At 42.9% G+C, this 15950-nt stretch overlaps 1 protein-coding gene across 2 annotated transcripts in view; it reads right to left on the bottom strand.

Moving 5' to 3' along the window:
- The window catches only part of DPYS (dihydropyrimidinase), a 552352-nt gene that overhangs the window by 303600 nt on the left and 232802 nt on the right, over window positions 1–15950 (bottom strand). The window contains exon 1 of one of the 2 annotated variants that reach the window (XM_078686892.1): window positions 8976–9421. The exons of the other annotated variant lie outside the window; for it this stretch is intronic. Coding sequence (XP_078543018.1) covers window positions 8976–9233 — 258 coding nt within the window. The 5' untranslated portion in view covers window positions 9234–9421. Of the gene's footprint in view, window positions 1–8975; window positions 9422–15950 lie in introns of those variants that run through there. 2 annotated transcript variants of the gene reach the window in all.

Below are 15950 nucleotides of genomic sequence, written 5' to 3'. Positions count from 1 at the left end.
CGTGCTTTATATCTGCCTTCTTTTGGCAATCAGTGAAAGTGACTCATTGTATGCAAGACCCTTTGATTTTTGCCTCAGCTGCCACCACTCTTTACTATGGGAGGCAGATGTAAAGCTCGGTGGCAGCCGACATAAAAATCAAACAGCCTTGCATGCACTGATCCACTTTCACTGACTGCTATGCAAATGCAAATATAAAGTGCAGTCAGTGAAAGCGGCCTAGTGGAGGCAAGAGCCTTAAGATTTCAATGTCGGCTGCCACCGTGCTTTAATATTGAAAGCAGATGAAAAGCGCAGTGCAGCCGATGTTAAAATCAAAGAGCCTTGCATCCACTGAGCCGCTTTTACTGACTATTTCTTGAATGGAAATAAAAAGCACGGTGTAGTCAGTAAAAGAGGCCCAGTGCATGCAAGGATCTTGTATTTTAATATCGCTACCACCCGCTTTATTATTGAAGGCAATGTAGAGCACGGTAGAAGTTCAGTGCATGCAAGGCCCTTCGATTTTAACCTCAGCTACCACTGCAATTTACTTCTGAAGGCAGATGTAAAGCACGGTGGCAGCCGACGTTAAAATCAAAGGGCCTTGCATGCACTGAGCTGTTTTGACTGACTACCACGTGCATGCAAATCTAAAGTTCAGTGTATTCACTGAAAACGGCTCAGTGCAGGCAAGGACTTTGAATTTTAACGTGGTCTGTCATCGCACTTTACTATGTAAGGCAATGTAAAGCATGGTAGTAGCCCAGTGAAGGCAAGGACTGTGGATTTTAAATGTCGGCTGCCACCGTGTTTTATTATTGAAGCGCGTGGCAGCCGATGCTATAATCAAAGGGCTTTGCATGCACTGAACCTCTTTTACTGAATATGCGGGTTCTTGAATCATGGCTTGCCTAGGATCAAGCGGCAGATATCAAGCGCTGTGCCACCGTGGAAATGGCGTGTGACTGTGCAGAGTGCAGGAAGAACGTCACGTTTATCAGCCCGCCCCGCCCCAGCTAAGCTCAGTTCCGCCATTCTGAGCAGCCGGCTTGGGTGAGGGCAGGCAAGCACTGAGAATAGCCCTAAAAGACACTGACGTGATAATAAATTAATGCTCAGAATGAAGCCGTATTCGATACCGGCGCAAGCTACTCCTAGGGATTTGGTGAGCTACAGGTAGTTCGCGATCGACCAGTTGGAGACCCCTGGTGTAAAGTATGTGTAATAAAGTGAAAACACAACACAAGAAAAATGGCAATCAATATTGAAAAATAAAGAACATGTTAATAAATAAAATGACAAAAATCCAATAAGTAGAATGGGAGATATGAATTTTTAAATTTTGTAGTAAACATAGTGCCAATCGGGATTTATAAAGCACGGCTTATCATCTGATAGGGTATACAGATACTTGCAGGTCCCAGAGGCTTATTTAAACAGCCAGGTCTTAGTGGCCATTTTGAATTTTGGAAGTGAGGTGATTGTCCGGGTTGTTCCAGTTCTTTGCTGCTACGTGGGAAAAGAAGAGTCCTCCACTTCCTCTTTGGTAGATGTGGGGAGTATAGACAAGTGAAGGGGAGGTGGAGTATAGTCTATGACAGTTGGTGGAAGTTTAGGCAGCGGTTAATGTAGGTTGGTCCTTGGTTGTGTAGACCCTTGTGTGCGTAGGTCATAAGATTGAATTGGCATCTCTTTTATATGGGGAGTTAATGGAATTGCCAGAGGTGGGGTGTGATGCAGGTTTGTCAGGGAATGCCGAGGATAAGTCTGGCTGTGGCATTCTGTATGGTCTGAATTCTCTGTAGGTGGTGTGCGGTGATTCCTACATAGAGGGCGTGGGCGTAATCCAGTCAGCTGGTGATAAGAGCCTGTATCACGGTACATCTCGTGTGTAGCGGTAGCTACCTGAAGATCTTCTGTAGCATGCACAGAGTGAGGAAGCAGGCGTAGGAGATGGCGCTGATCTGTGATTTCATGATGAGCTTGTTGTCAGTGATGATTCAGGTTTAGTCGGAGTGATTGGTGTAGGTCTTAGGTCTGATGGCCACCAGTAGTCATTGCATGTGTTGCTGCTGTTGCCGAACATCAGTACTTCCATCTTGTCTGTGCTCAACTGAAGGCAGTTTCTCTTCATCCAGTCAGCGACACTTGTCATGCATCTGTGGAAGTTGGCTCTGGTAGTTGTGGGTCGTTGGTAAGTGAGAGGATGCCAAAAAGCACAATGTGTCAACTGTGGGTATATGGTCACGCTAAGCAGGGTTGAAATTAAACCTGAAGGCTGACCATGATGGTCATCAGTGATGTCCCTGACCATGTCATGAGTGATGTAATATATGAGGTCATAAGCAGTGCATTGCGGAGGCGTAAGTTATAGTTAGCTCAGGTAACTATAACTGCAGAATTTCACTGGTTTTATACACGTGAAATCTGAGCCTAACTATAACAACGCTGTAACCTTTGTTTTTGATGTGAATTTCTAAGGTTTTTCAAATTCTATTTCCTAAATATAACGTCCCTGTAACCTTTGTTTTTTTTAAGTGAATTTCTATGGAATCTAGTAGTCGCATTTGCAGAGTGGTGAAGAAAGGGAGTGGGGCCTTCCACAAGCTCTCATGAATCCTGCTGTGTTGGACTTACTGGAGGTAACAGGAGGGATTCTGGGCCCCCAAGAACCCTCAGCATCCAAGAGGACTTCAGCCCCCAACCAGCAGTGAGCCAGGAGGCGCATTTGCAAAGTGGTAGAGAAAGGGCGCAGGGCCTCTGAAGACCTCTCTGCAATTCAGCTGTGTGAGACTTAGTGGAGGTAACAGAAGGGCTTGTTGCCCACAAGAACACTCTAGAGCCAAGAGGTCATCCTCCCCCAACCAGCAGTGCACCAGGTGGTGCCTTTGCAGAGTGGTGGAGAAAGGGGGCATGGCCTCCAAAATCTTCTCAGCAATCCACTGTTTGGGACTTACTGGAGGTAGCAGGAGGGCTTATTGCCCCCCAAGGACCCTCTGCAGCCAAGGGGACATCATCTCCCAACTAGTTGTGCACCAGGTGACGTATTTACAGAGTTGTGGTGAAAGGGGGCGGGGTCTCAGGCGACATGCCGGCCCCAATTTTCTTTTTTTTAATGTATTTATAATGAGAGAGGGGCTGTGTGCCCCCTCCCTGGGACGATTTTGGCCCTCCTGACCCCATTTCCTGGGATCAGGCCTATTTTGAATGGGATACTGGGGCAGCTTAGCCTCCCTACCATCCCCGAGGCCAGACCTTTAGTTTGTTTGTTTGAAAAAATAATAAAGGGAAGGGGGCCACGCAGCCCACCACCCAAGCTGATATCGACCCTGGGGGCCCAATCCCCCGGGGACCAGCCTTTTCATTTTTTCCTTTAAAAAAAATAAAATTATAATAAATAAAGGAAGTGGACCCTGGGGACCCCATTCCCAGGGGTAAGCGGTTTTCTCCTGGGCTAATTTTGGTCCAGGTGACCCCATCCCCCGGGGCCCGGCCTCTACATCTGATGGAGACGGCAGGGGAGCCTTCTATCAAAGGTTACTGTATGTGTCGTGAACCAGTCAAGAGAGCTACCAGTAATTCATAGACACCTTCAGAGTAGCTCACAGCTTTGAGTTCAGTTTTAAATAAACACAAGGTCACATTTTCCTTTCAAAGTTGAGGGGAGGCTGTGTCTATATTACATTAGTATCATCAGGCTGCAGATAGCAGGGCCTGATAAGGTGCAGTGCTCAGTCAGATACACGACCCAGGCTGGGGGTGGGTCACAGAAGTGAACAACTGAAGCACTGAGGAATTAAACTCTTTAATAAAAGTCCTTGCCAACTCAACATTGGAGCTGAGAACAAAATGATTTTTCAAAATGCTTTAAAATTGGATAAAATAAAAATTGTTAATTACCTTAATGATTAAGTTAATTCTTTATTTACAGTTTCTCCCATTTTAAAGTATCATATTTACAAATAACAGGGCACTTACCCAGGTTGCCAGTAGACACTGTGCCATATGTAGAACTGAAAAATACATTCATTTTTTAAAATAAGATACATTTAAACTGCTAAAGAATGTTCCATATTATGAACATTTTTGCAGAAAATTTCTCTGCACTTTAAATTTCTCCCATCTAAAAAAAAATGACTGTATGTTTGTGTTATACCTGTAATGGTGCCACATATGGCAAAAGGTATGTCCTGTGCTGCAAGGACATATGACAGAGGCCCTCAGTCACCCATACAAATATATCCCATTCATATGCGCACATGTTCATACATCCCCAAAGACTGCACTGTCACTGACACACATTGCACCCCTGTCATAGTGGCCTTAGTCAAAGTATTTTGTTCAAACCATAGTTTCTACCTCCATCGACATGAGGCTTAAAGTCAATTAAGTTGTGTGTGAGGGAGTCTGCTAACAATGTGCAAGTTGTTTAGCCTTTAGTAGCTCACAATGATTTTCACCGATCAGAAGTAGCTCTCACTACAGAAAAAGTTGAGGATGACATAGTTAGGAAATAGAATATTTAAAAACAATTAGAAATTCACTGAAAAAAATAAAAGGTTACAGAGACTTTATACCTAGGTTAAAATTTTACACACACAAAACCATAGAAATTCAACAGTGATAGTTACCTAAACTAACTATAACTTACACTGCTTATGACCCCACATATTACATCACTAATGACATGGCTGTTGACATCACTTATGATGTCAGTCATGACATCTCAAATGACATCATTGAAGACATCATCCACTGAGTGTGTTTTGTAAATGATTCTGAGACTTAAATATATATACTAACCTACTGCATAAGTTAAATTAATATTCTTTCTGTACTACTAATGAGTGATATTATTTCTAACATATGTCATCTGATCTATAATCCCATTTTTATAGAAGGTCCACTATTTATCAGTAAACTAGCCTCTACACTGACTCAAATCCCCTGCTGATGTATGTTTATGGCTGTGCTTTGTTACAGTTTCGAGAGGGAATAGCAAAATACGATTTCTACCCAGTGGAAATAGCATTTTGTAATTCCCTAAATAGGAAACTGCAAATAGGGATTTCCTATTTGCGATTTCATAAGCATATGTACAACGCATTTCTTAAATGAGAACTGGACATTTAGGAAATGCTATTACCATTGACTCCAACTCGATGGCAACCATGTGCATTTAAATAAAATGCAACTAAATTACATTTTTTAAAGTGTCACGTATTACGCACATGCCCCTAGGGCATTTGTGTGCTTTACATGTGCACCACTTTTTACGGGGGTGCCTCGGGTTGGGGGGTTAGACCCATAGGCACCCTTGGTTTTGCATTTTCTAATTCGTGATTTCCTAACAAGTGATTCCTACTCTGAAGGAATCCCTATTAGGAAATATCTATTTTTGTACATTCTATTTTGCATTTCCTAAACAGTTATTTCTTGGGATTTGTTTTTTAGGAAATGCATATGGGAAATTTCATACATATAGCCCTTGGCTTCTGTTTACTTCAATCTGGTATTCTAGGATAAAGGGAAGAATTGGATTGCCTGGCAGTCACCCATAGGAGCGCTTAAGTTACCAACTCCGAATTCTGCAGACCATGGCAGGTCTGAAAACTCCTCTATCAATCTTTTTTTAACCCAGCTGTCTCTTGAGAAGATTCAAGTCCTTTCAAACAATGGACGGGTGTCATTAACTATGTGGATGCTTGAGTGACACTCCGTGTGGTTACCAAAGACACTTTATTGTTTATTTGTCGTCATCACAATCAACACTGTAGACCATGTAGTGGTGCTTCAGATTGCACCACGATGTAGATTATGTGTATTATTGTTTTTATGCGTATCAAGAGTGGTTTCAGGCAGAGCCTATACTACAGCACCGAGCTGTAAGATCTGCTAGGGATCATCCCCTCCCTTCTTCACACATTAAATACGTTTTATTGTACAGTCATGAAAACTGCTGCAGCCCCTCATGGAAACAGTTTTCCTCTTTGGTTGCTCTCTTAATACCAAATCATCCCACAAAGAACTCTGTCTGAGGCAGACCTCATATAAACTCTGACCTCCCCACCCCACCCAAGAAAAAAAACTCTGCAGATATGCAACCCAACAAAATGGTAACCACCCTGTTCTGCAGTACCAGTGTAAATCATGCGGTCACTTATTTAAATATAAGAATGCAGTACAATCCTGTCAATCTATCAAAGTTTTTATTTTCAAATTTGATGCCTGTTTTAGAGTTTGTGTGATTAGAATAATGCACTTGTAATACAGTGGATGGGGTATCTGTCATATTTGTGATGGAATAACCTGTCCGCCAATCTCTAAATCAGGACCTTACCCATAGATTCATCAAGCATCCATTTTGCTATTCCTAATTAGCTAAAAATAAGGATTCGCTAATAAGGAATAGCAAAATGCTATAGCGATTTCTTAAAATTCCTTAATTGCGACTCGCAAATTGCGATTCGCAATTAAGGAATACCTCCCCATGCATTCCTATGGGCCTAGAAGCCCATAGGAATGAATGGGAAGACAATCTCAATTTGAGATTGCAATTTCAAGGGTGCCAGGGTGTCAAAAGGACACCCTGTTGCACCCCTGATATCTGCATATGGGTATATCTTGCACACACACATGCCCAATGGGCATGTTTGTGTGTAAAATGGAACTTTGAAAAATGCACTTTAGTGCCTTTTTCAAAGTTTTTGAAAATTACCATGGAGTTCAACTTCATGGTAATTTGCTCCCCCTATTAGCGAATTTGCTAATTTTTTTACTTTAATGCATTGCATTTCAGGAATCTCAATTTGAGATTCCTTAAATGCAATAGCAATTTAAGTATTCACAATTTTACGATTTCTTTAATTGCGATTTTTGCGTTTGGGATGATGCATCCAAAATGCTAAAATACCGGTCGCAAAGGGGCAGATTCTGAGAATCTGCCCCTTTGCGAGCGGTGTTTAGCTTGATGCATCTATTGCCTTAGTCTCTTAAATGGAAACAAAATCGCCTTTTGGAAACTCCCATTTTACCAGCACCTTTTCTTGCTTGAAACAGGAGTCTTCTCCCTCAGACATAAAGGTGTTCATCCCCCAAATTTTCCCCTAAAGGTTTTCCTTGGGATAGTAATGGCCAATTTTAGGTGGTGGCAGCTTTTTCAGGGTTAGCAATCTGGCATTTACAGATCCTCATTTTTTGCCACATCTCGGTTTGTAATTTCTTCTGTTGTGTATTGCAGGGCTACTTCCTTGAGCTGGAAGATGTTTTTTCCAAGATGACGCAGACGATTATGGAAAGTAGCGGATGAGATTAAAGAAAACGTTTTGCGTATGCAAGTATAAATCAGGAGGAGTACATAAATAATCTCAGCTGAAAATTCCAAGACTTCGATTGATGAAATCAGAGTCTACTGATATTCCAAGGTTTACAGCGCATGTCTAACTACAGAAATCATTGAGATGTGACAATTATTCTTTATTCCTGAGTATCATCAAGTGGTGAGCTAATCAGTTGTTGCAAGAGGCTCTACAGGGATAGGGCATTGGTAATGTGATGAACTACCACAAAGACATAAGTTTTTAAGTATTCGCAAATATCTTCAAGACCTTCCCACACTCACTAAAATTGAAAACTTACATCTTAATAATGTTGGTTTAAGTTGTGAAGTAAGCCTATCATGTAAGGGAAAGTGTCCTGAAGGGGAATTAGCATAAGCGATTTCTACACACTGGGGCATGTTTTCCATGTAAAGACAAAAAACAGTAGCAGACGGTGCAGGTAAGAGTGTTGGGGCTAGGTTGGGTGGGGGGAAATTCGACAGATGACTATGAGGTGAAATTAAATAAATAATTTTCCCTCCTCTTAGCCTTTCGAAATAACCCCCACCTGGCCCCCTTAGCCCACCCTTCTTACCTGCACCGGCCACAGCTGCAAAAAAATACAAAACAGGAAAGGTAAATTGTGCAAATGCACGTTTTTCCTAACCCCTGAATTAATAAAAGGGACAAACAAACAAGTACATTTGATTGCTTTGTTTTTCACATTTTCCACTGGCTGAGTCCACCTATTTCGTTTTGAAACGTAAGCCACCTTGATGAACGTTACATGCTTGAAAAGTGAGACTTTCATCTTTTTAGATTGATGTGCTCAAAAGATCAGGCTGTTTAAAAAAAAATTGCACATCCATTTTCTATACACCTTATGTACATGTTCGTGGGTCTGATTACAAGGATGAAAGCTGACTCTCTGCTTTACCAAAGTCCACTTTTACAAATTGTTCCCTGGGATTAAGTATGATTTAGATGAGATGTTTCCTTCAAGAGGCAGACACGCTTTATGAATCGAACTGGAGGTAATCAACACCCTAACAGCAAGATCTACACACACGAATCTCCAACACAATTTATGCTGAACAGGCAAAGCCATTCAATCAAATGAAAAATGTAGGGGTCTTGCCGACAATCTGTGTACGATGGCCACCTAAACAGAGGTTAGAAAAAATAAGAGATTCCCAAATAAACAACACAACCACGAAAGCAAACTTGAAGGCAGAAACAGAGTAGATCAAAGTAATGACCGAGATGTTCTCGACTGGCAAAACTGCCTGGGGAAATACCTTTACTGCACGCAGCATTATTTACTTTACTGATAAGTGATTTACCGTATTTACCATATTATTGTCATATAAAAGTTGCAATGACGAGGAAATACCTTATGAACATTCCTCCCGGTTGAACCTAGGAAATGTTCATGGGTTCAAGAGCAATGGGTCTAGGAGACTTGGAATTAAATATCAGACACAGGCAGACTTTGCACCCAATATTTTAATTTACAAATGATGGCCTAAATACTTTTTAAGCTGCAAATGTATTGGACCTAAGTGAACATTATGCATTCAAATTAATTGTATTTCGATTCCTGCAGAGTACAGAGATTTAATATGCAATCTGTAAGGACTGCGAAATAATATATATGAAAATAAAATGTTGTACCTTAGTTCCTTGGTAGAAATCGTCAATGGACTGGGACCCCATGAAGGGGAACTGGAAATGTGTATGTGTGTCGATTCCTCCTGGCATCACCAGTTTGCCCGCGGCATCAATCACCTTCACCCCTTCTGTCTTGCCCCGCAGCAGGTTGGGGCCGACCTCTTTCACCAACCCGTCTTCAATGTAGACGTCTTCACAGCACGAGAAGTCATCATTCACAACTTTACCCCCTTTAATTAAAATCTTACCCTGAGAAGCCATCTCGGGCACCAACGGCAATAGTTGCTAGTGAAGCAGAGTTTGAAAATGGGTTATCGGTACGGTTTTCAAATCAGCTACTACAAATATATAATGGGACTCAATTACTGGTCTTGTGAAACTTCAGGGACTCAAATCTTGGTCTTGTGAAGCTATCAGATGGCACCTCCTTCGCTAGTAACAGATGCCCTCTCTGCCCACAGATGCCCGAGGTTTCTAACAGTGCTGGGCAGTACAGCAGGCACTTATTTTATAGACTTGGTCCCTGGGCTCTTCAACATTTTAACTTGCCAGCGCCTCCCATTCTTGGCTGCTGTTCAGAGCTTTGTATGAGGTTATGAAATGCATGTTTACTTAAACCATTCAGGAGCCAAGTGAAAGTACTGGACATATCATCTGCTCAAATATACAAAATAAGCCAATGATCATGAAATGTGCCTCAAGCTGCATTATGCAACCAGAATCAACGTCTTTAATCCAACTAATTAGAAATGAAGGCTTAGCATGTACAGGCAAAGATGTTCCAAAACTGTGTGGCTAAACTTCAGTCTGCCTTACATCTCAAATCAAGTTGCATCCAAATGACAGCAGTGTTTTTATTGCAGAGATTTAAATGTACTTGCAAAACAAGTACTCTTGTTTACAATTGTAGTGATACTGGTGTTGTTTTTGTTCCAGGGAACCATAATACAGTTTATGAAGTAAATCAATTTAAATCTAAGTAATATATTAGAAAATATGCAACAATATTCGTGCCCAATATGCTACTGTAACACATCCATACCATATGTTGGGACTTAATGTCCCTTTCATAGAGAACTGGTGGGTACCACTGCTATTAGTGTCGGACAGTGTGTTAAACTGGAATCCTCGCATTTAGTTTGGCCCTTATATCATGCTAATCTAGCATGTGTGTGTTAGACTTGACATCTTTGGTATGATTTCCCCAAACTTTTAGCCTCCAACTCTTGTATTTTTGATGCTGTGCTGGATTTCTTTTTTGCTGGCTTATATGTTTGGGCACTTTGCTACTGCTGATCAGTGTCAAAGTGAAAGTGTTCCCTGTGTAAATTGTTACTGCAGTTGGTTCTCCCTGATCAGGCATATTTGATTTACTGGTAAGTCCCTAGTAAAGTACACTGAAATGTGTCAGGGCCTGTAAATCAAATGCTACTAGTGGGCCTGCACCACTGAATGTGTCACCCACATGAGTAGCCCTGAAAAGGTATCTCGAACCTGCCACTGCATTGTCTGTGCACAGTTTGTAAACTGCCATGTCGACATGACAAGTGTCCTAACCTTCCCTTTTCTTACATGTAAGGCACCCCTATGGTAGGCCTAAGGTGCACCCCCTGGGCAGGGTGCAGTGCATGTGAAAGATAGGACATACACTGCTTTGTGCAGCATGTCCTGATAGTGAAATACTGCCAATTTCGTTTTTCACTATTGTAAGGCTATCTGTCCCTTAGGATCGAATTGGAAATGCTTTGCAACATCTTACACGAATAACTTCCCATTGGGACAAGATGAAGAAATAACGTTTAGGCTCTCTAAACTCAGAATTTAATAATATCTTTTAGTAAAGATGGTTTTTAAATTGTGTGTTTGGAAATGTCACTTTTAGAAAGTAGGTATTTTCTTGTTTAACCATTCTGTGTTTGTGTATTGACTGTCTGGTTTTGAAGTGACAGGGGCTGGGGATGTGCAGTTAGTGTAGGCAGCCACTGGGGGGGAGGGGTTGAGGTGTGCCTGCCCTTCCTGGATAACTCAGAGCTGAGCTGAATAGACCTTGGCTGAATTTAGAGTAGTGGGAGGAGATTTCTTTGCACATGAATAGGGCACGTCTCCTTTGCACAATGCTGTGCCCACCCCCTGTGGTCATAATGCACCAGTGCGGACAGAACTGGTTTGGATTGGGCTCCGAGGCCATTGCACAAAGAGAACAAGACATTCTGGGGTATAAGTCCTAGTACTAAAGCTCCAGAACTTTAGATCACTTCTGGACTCATGTGGAAACTTTGCCATGGAGAAGAGCTGAATAGCATTGAGGAGGAGTACTGCCCCTTTGCTGTGTGCTGTGTGGGGATGGCCTGCAATTGCTGTTTATGACAAGGAGAGGACAAAGCCTGGAACTTTGCTTTGAACCTGCTTGAAGAAGATCTCCAAGGGCCTGTGTGTGCTAGCCTCCTGTTCTTAAGTCTCATGGCCATAAAGACTTCACCCCAGTTCCCCTCAACTCTGTTGCTGTGCGTTCAGACCTGCCAGTAGGTGCCTGTTCCAGTTCTGGGCCTCTGGAGGTTGTTCCTGCTGTAGGGAGCTAGAAGGAAGGAAGAACTGAAGAAATTGATGCATCGCTCTTCTTGCACCTGTTTTTCCGACGCAGCACCGTTATGCAAGAGAAATCTCCAAGCATTGCCATGCCGCTGTTAAAACAGATGCAGTGCCTGTCACAGCTGCAAGAAACGTTGCATCTGTGGTAAATAAATAAATAATACCCTATTTTTGACTAGACTTATAGCATAACAGATAGCTCAATAAAATAAGAGTCAAGATTCGAGGTAATAGGAGTTTCTGCAGGTTTATTACAGCATAAGGACAGGATCAGGACAACCTGCATAGGAACAGAATGACAGGGCCCAGCAGGACAACTGGGGCCCAACAGGGGAAAAGAGGCCCAGCAGCTGCTGGGGCTAGGTCTGGGATGAGCGCGCTAGCTTTTAATAACAATACATCGATTTATATACATAGCGCAAACACATAGCATTACATTGCAGTAGGCGTAGCAGTGGGTGGAGCAGAAGGAGTGACGCGTAGCAGTCGCGAGAGATAACAGTAAAAGTAGGTGTAACTGGGAGTATACATAGACATGTGATGCAAACGTAACAGAATATGTCATGAATGGGCGGAAACATAGGAGGGGGCTACCTAAGGAGCCGGGACCTCTAACCTAATGGTGCGCGAAAATTGGCAATGACGTGTTACTAGGAGAAGCTGGGGGCTACGAACTCTGTGCTAGGAGCAGAGACTAGAGTCTGGAGGGTCGGAGCGACATGTACCTAAACCCTATCTGGTATCTGATGTTTAGGGAACATGTTGATATAAACTAGAAGTCATGAGGGGAAAAGCTAACTGGATTCTAAGACTGGACCATGCATTATTCTACATGTAGTGCGTGATGAAGAATACTAAATGACCATTAAATACAGTATTTCTCTAACGTGGAGACGAGAAGGCTAGACAATGACGGAAACTATTGATGCAGTTCAGTAGCTTAGGAATGCAGAAGAGGAGAACTGAACTGATAGCTGGAATCATAACATACTCTTGGCAGACTCAGAGGCAGAGCCGGGCTGCACCGGGCACTGCGAAGCAGGAAGTAAGTGAAGGGTCGAGGATACAGGTGGGGGCTGTATCGCTCCTCAGCGAGGCTTTCAGGAGACAGGAGCTGAATCTGTGGTCCGGGCCCTTTTGAGGCCTGGAAACGGGGACTTTATAATGAAATAACGTGCACACTGGGAAACGTGGCAACATTACTTTACATAGGCCTGATATTCGTAGTATTCACGAGGACTGGAAATCGGACATGGGGAATAACATATGCATATTGGTCATGCACACATAACATATGATGGATGAGGCGTAGGGACACAGAACATGGCAAAATTTACTTTTCCACATTCCCTCCTTGTCACTACGTTTCCATCAGGAAACATCAATTTTCATGATACCATCTATCATTTCATACAGTACCATTTGCTCGTCTCGAATTGTCTTGGAACGGGATTTAGAACGGGGCTTGGGACTAGGAATACAAGAGGTAGCACACATGCTGCAAATCGCAGGGCCACATTGTATACAGAGGCAGCAGCTAAATATGATCGCTACTGCAATACCCAAAAAGGACAGGACTTTCCATCCCCATGCGGAAATTATATTCCAGAACCAACCGGACCATGTCCAGGTGCCTGGATCTTGGTGTAACAGATGGGCAATTTTATGGAGTTTGGTTATAGCTGAATAAACAGACGGCGCGTTATTTGGAATGAAAATGCAGCAACTAGATCCGATGACTCTACAGGCCCCGCCCCTATCGGACAGTATGACGTCAAGGACGAGACGATTTTGCAAAACAACAAATCTCATAGCAGATTGTTCTTCGGTTAGGTTACCTAGAGCAGAGGCAGTCTCATTTACTACAGCTTCAAGGGTTCTTGTTAACCTACGGATCAGTTTACTATTCTGGACAGGTCCTATAAAGAAGAAGAAACCTCTATTGAAATCTGTATACTGTTCTAGAGTAGTTTCAGTATAATCGACAATTGGGGACTCCCTTCTATGTCTAATGTGTACTAGACGTGCGTTTCTGTGATAATCAGATGGGGCTAGGAAAACAGGTGGCAGTAGGAAAGCAATGTAACAGGTTCCCTCCCAATCGAGGGGCAGACGAACATATGCGGTCTGACCACAAATAAAATAAGAATGACGTGAAGCTTTGAAAATAGATTTCCCACTGTCACTATACTTGATAACAGTAGTACATTCACTATGACCTACATGTATGGAACCATAACTACGGACACATAATTCGCCTTTGACTGGTAGTACTGAAATAGCAGGTAAGTCTGGAGTAGTATCAGACTGAACATTCAGGACCATGAAATTCGACGAATAATTACCTAAATTATATACTTCATTTTCTAGATCTAAACCTGTTCTGTGGGGGAGACCTTGCGTGTCTGGGAAACATGTTCTGTTAAGGAAAGACATATCTGTTGAGGATGATGTTAACGTGGACCATGCTCCACACGAACCATTGTGTGAGAATGGATAAGGAAAGAGTGGCAGAACTCCTTTCGGTGTCTGGAAAGGGGGGAGTCGACCACACACCCAACAATTAGTGGCATTGCTGGTCTGGTGTGAGTAATGTAGCATACGGATGAATGTGTTGTTGCGCATAGCGAGGCGGTAAGAATATTCGTGAGGAGGCAGATCACTAAACGTGTGCTCTACTGTAGCATTAGCAGACATATTTACATGAGGAACTGGACAATACAGATAGAACGCATAGCTAGTGCAGGAAATCATAATGCTGATGAATAATACGAAACTCAGAAAAACGATACATCTGATTGAACTTCGACTGACTCTCTCACTATGGGGGTCTATTTTATACATGTCAGAAACAGTCTAACCGTTTCACCTAGGGGAGGACTTATACAATCAAACTGACTGACTTATTTTACTAGACCTGAGCTTTAACTTATACTCCTGCTGCGGAGTTTTCTCTAACAAGGGAGGGGTTGTAATAATGTCTTGTGCGGGACAGTCCTTTAAAACAATGTTCTGGCAATCCTTCGAATCTTGGAAATCCTTGGAAATGTTCTTGGAGACTGATTTCAATCCATTGAAAAGTTTTACATGAGAAAGGTGGACCCACCCCTTCCTGCCTTCCAACTTGACGGCAGTACGGGTGGTCAAGAGGACCTGACGTGGCTCCTTCCAACGTGGTTCCAGCGGACTTGATCTGTCAAAATTTCGGACCATCACAAGGGAGCCTGGAACGATCTCGTGCGGTGCCACCTCGGTATTGTCTGGAAATGCGGCAGCAACCTGTGAACGACATGAGTTGAGGGCAGACATCAAGGAAGCTAGGTAATCTGTCAGCATATTACATGAAACATCGGTAATACTTCGGGGTCTAGGAGTACCCCACATGTTAGGGGGGCGGCCGAATACGACCTCATACGGGGACAGACCTGATCTGGAATGTGCGACCATACGCATATAAAACAGGGCGACTGGCAGAGCTACTAGCCAGTCCACACCTTTTTCTTTACAGACTTTGGCAATACGGATTTTCAGGGTCTGATTATGCCTTTCTACGAGACCGGCTGCTTCAGGATGGCGTACACAATGGAACTTCCACTGGTACCCTAACAAAAGGGAAACGTGCTTCATGAGTTCGGATGAGAATGGCTGGCCGTTATCAGAATATACGACTCTAGGGAGTCCGTATCTAGGGAAGAATTCACGAACCAACTGCTTGGCAGTGGTCGCGGCTGTGTAATCTGGGACTGGATATGCTTCTGTCCACCTGGACAAAGCGCATACAACTACAAGGACATACTTGAAACCTCGACATCGCTCCATCTGAATATAATCCATCTGGAGGACCTCAAAAGGGTGGTCAGGGGGGTGGAAACCACCTTGTTCCACCGGGACACTTTTACCTGGATTAAACTGACAACATATCATACAGGTACGGACTTTCTGCTTGGCTGCAGCTCGTAAATGCTTGTTGAACCAAATGTTCTGGATACTGTCTAACATAGCTTTTTCTCCTAAATGTGCTGGACTATGTACGGTATTGATAATGACTTGAACCATAGAGTCGGGGAGAAACCATGTGGCCCTACCCTTCGTTAACCATCCTTGATCTGTCTGGACCCCTCCTTGTTCGGACCATTTCTTGATTTCAGAGGGAGTAGCATGCAACTGGATATCTATGACATCTTGTGTAGGGTCCTTAACTGTCATGCATGTAATCGGATCTGGAGTATGTGTCATGTTAACTGAAATATCTGGAGTCTGTGCTGTAAGCTTGGCTGTGCGGTCTGCTAGATCGTTACCTTGGGAAATAATGTCAGTAACTTTCGTATGTGCTTTACATTTCATGATAGCAATGGATGTCGGTAAATGTATGGCATCTAACAGGGCTTG

This window comes from Lissotriton helveticus, chromosome 4_1 (genome assembly GCF_964261635.1).
Source record: "Lissotriton helveticus chromosome 4_1, aLisHel1.1, whole genome shotgun sequence".
Lineage (NCBI taxonomy): Eukaryota > Metazoa > Chordata > Amphibia > Caudata > Salamandridae > Lissotriton > Lissotriton helveticus.
The sequence above is the reverse complement of the archived record's forward strand: the minus strand, read 5'-3'. Positions and strand labels throughout refer to the sequence as shown.